The sequence below is a fragment of the Chenopodium quinoa genome, unplaced genomic scaffold (genome assembly GCF_001683475.1).
Source record: "Chenopodium quinoa cultivar QQ74 unplaced genomic scaffold, ASM168347v1, whole genome shotgun sequence".
NCBI classification, from domain to species: domain Eukaryota; kingdom Viridiplantae; phylum Streptophyta; class Magnoliopsida; order Caryophyllales; family Amaranthaceae; genus Chenopodium; species Chenopodium quinoa.
Genome location: NW_018742483.1, coordinates 1,856,345 through 1,858,734, shown reverse-complemented (window position 1 = coordinate 1,858,734; position 2,390 = coordinate 1,856,345). Strand labels below are relative to the sequence as shown.

General features: G+C 38.4%; 1 protein-coding gene across 1 annotated transcript; it reads right to left on the bottom strand.

Moving 5' to 3' along the window:
- Nucleotides 1–770: 770 nt before the first annotated feature.
- Nucleotides 771–1,658, bottom strand: LOC110719147. The gene is made up of 2 exons (XM_021898051.1): nt 1,307–1,658; nt 771–1,162 (listed from the first exon to the last, which is right to left on the bottom strand). The coding sequence occupies exons 1-2, from the start codon at nt 1,656–1,658 to the stop codon at nt 771–773; spliced, it is 744 nt and encodes a 247-aa protein (XP_021753743.1).
- Between the last annotated feature and the right edge of the window lie 732 nt (nt 1,659–2,390).

The following is a 2,390-nucleotide window of genomic DNA, read 5'->3' as shown; positions in this document are numbered from 1 at the left end:
GATAAAGTATGGACTATAGATTACCCAATTATATCGGAAAAAGGACTCCGTACAACAAATATTATCCCGCAGTACTATCGCGTTACGACAGGTCCATCACGCCGCGATAAGCCTGTCGCGCCGTGACAGGCCATCGCGTCGCGATAGCCCTGTCGCTCCGCAATGGGAGTAGTTTTACTTCGATTGGAATTCGATCTTCTCTGATCGTTTCGGATATTTTTCTCTATAAATAGGGTCGTATTTCCCCATTTTCAATCCAATAATCAACAATCATCTATTCTATTCTATTCTATTCTCTCTATCAAAGCTAGAAGCTTATTCTTTCTCCCTCTTTCTAAACCTTGCCTTTCCAAAAACAACATTCATCCATCACGAGACTTAGACACACCAAGCCAAGCTCGAAGTTGCCATAGCCCTAGACGTGAAAGGTTGATAGTTTTGAGGGTTTGGTCCCAAATCTAATTTCAGTTATTTAAATTAATTGTTTGATTTAATATTTTATTGAAGTTACTAACACATGTATTGTTTTGATAGAAAGAGATACGAGACAACAAAGTGAATTATTTCATTGTTATATTTCTTTAGAAAGCATGTTTAGGTTATTTTAATTACTAGTATCATGTTAGGATGTTTTTAGTGCTTTATAGTATCATGATTAGGTTGCTTCCTATTTTCTTCTATCATGCTAGTATCATTTTTTTATTTTTTTTTCTTGTTTTTTTCTTGTTTTTTATTTTTTTTATTTTGACAATTAGAAGAAGAGAATTTTATTACATATTATCCTTGTCTCCAAGGATAGCAGGCAACACATCAAGAGTACAGTCCTCCATTAACACTCTTAACTCATTGGTCATAGAGGACTTAGCAATGAGATGAGCAACCTTGTTAAATAATCTAAGACAAAAGGCAAAACTGCAAGATTCTAAAATACTAGTCAGACTTAAAGCATCAAAGACAATAAGTTGAGATGCATATTTCTCTTGTACAATCCCTTGGAGCATCTTCACTAGCTGAAGGCAATCAGATTCCACCTCTAATCTTCTCAGACCAACGTCATATGCCAGAGTGAGACCAAACAAAACAGCCTGAGCTTCAGCTTCTAAGGGGGAACACTCAATAGAGATACTCATACTTGCAGTCATTATGATATCCCCAACATTGTCTTTGACAATCATACCATCAGTAGGGAGGGCAGCACCAGTATTAAGTTTGAAGTGGTTGGCAGAAGGCAGTTTTTACATAGTAGTAGCTGTCACACCTTGAAGCTTAATGGGTGTCTCACGTATCATTGCTTCTTAAAATTCACCAAGAAAAGCCATAGCTTTTGAACAATCTGCCATAGGATCAATTTTTTTCTTTTCAAAGACCCACGAACTCCTCATACCCCATATTTTCCATATGATCATCATAACTGTTTCCCAGCTATGAGCCACTTTACACTTATAAATCATGTCAACACACCAGTCATAAAAATTTGAGAAACTAAAGAGGGTCGTATCAAGTCTCACAAGTGATAAACGCCACATAATATTGCTCTCCGCACACTCAAGAAATAAGTGAAGAGTTGTCTCATTTGCATCCCCACAACGGGAGCAAATCCTGTCCACTTTTAAGCCTTGATTAGAAAAAGTATCCATTATTGGGAGACCCTTTGCCATAGCTCTCCAAACTAGAATTGACTTTCTAAGGAACATCAGCATTCCAGATTTTACACCATATCTTATTAGCAGGAGATGAGCTTGAACATATACTCCTTGCCTGCTTTCTTTCAAGTTCTAAATGATAAGCATTTTGCACACTAAAATCACCATTTTTTGTGTGCTTCCACTGCAAAACATCCTCCTGCTCACTGTTAGGAATCCTAATCTTCATAATAGAAGCCACTTCAACCTCAGAGAGTAAATCTCTAAGGTATTTAACTCTCCATTTGCGTTCTGAGAGATCAATCCAGCCATCCACAATAGCTTTGCACAAGTCAGGGTGAGGGGGGGGGGGGGGGTGGAGAAAGAATTTTGTTTCCAGGGAGCATGGGAATCCATTTATCACCTCACATTCGGACATTTCTCCAATTACCAATAAGCCATCTTGAGCCTTCAATAATCAATTCCCTTACAGAGACAATAAAGCGCCAAGTGTAGCTTGCGTTTAGGGGTATTTTTGCATCCCAAAGAGTTGAGCGCTGAAAGTATTTCCCTTTCAGAACTCGAGCTGCAAGAGAGTCCGGATTAGTAGCAATTCTCTAGAATTGTTTAGCAAGAAGCGCACTATTAAAAGCACTGAGATCTCTAAAGCCAATCCCACCTTCTTAGATTTACAGAGTTTCTCCCAAGATATCAGGGCCAATTTCCGTTCACTGCCTTTCTAACCCCACCAGAAATTCCTACATAATG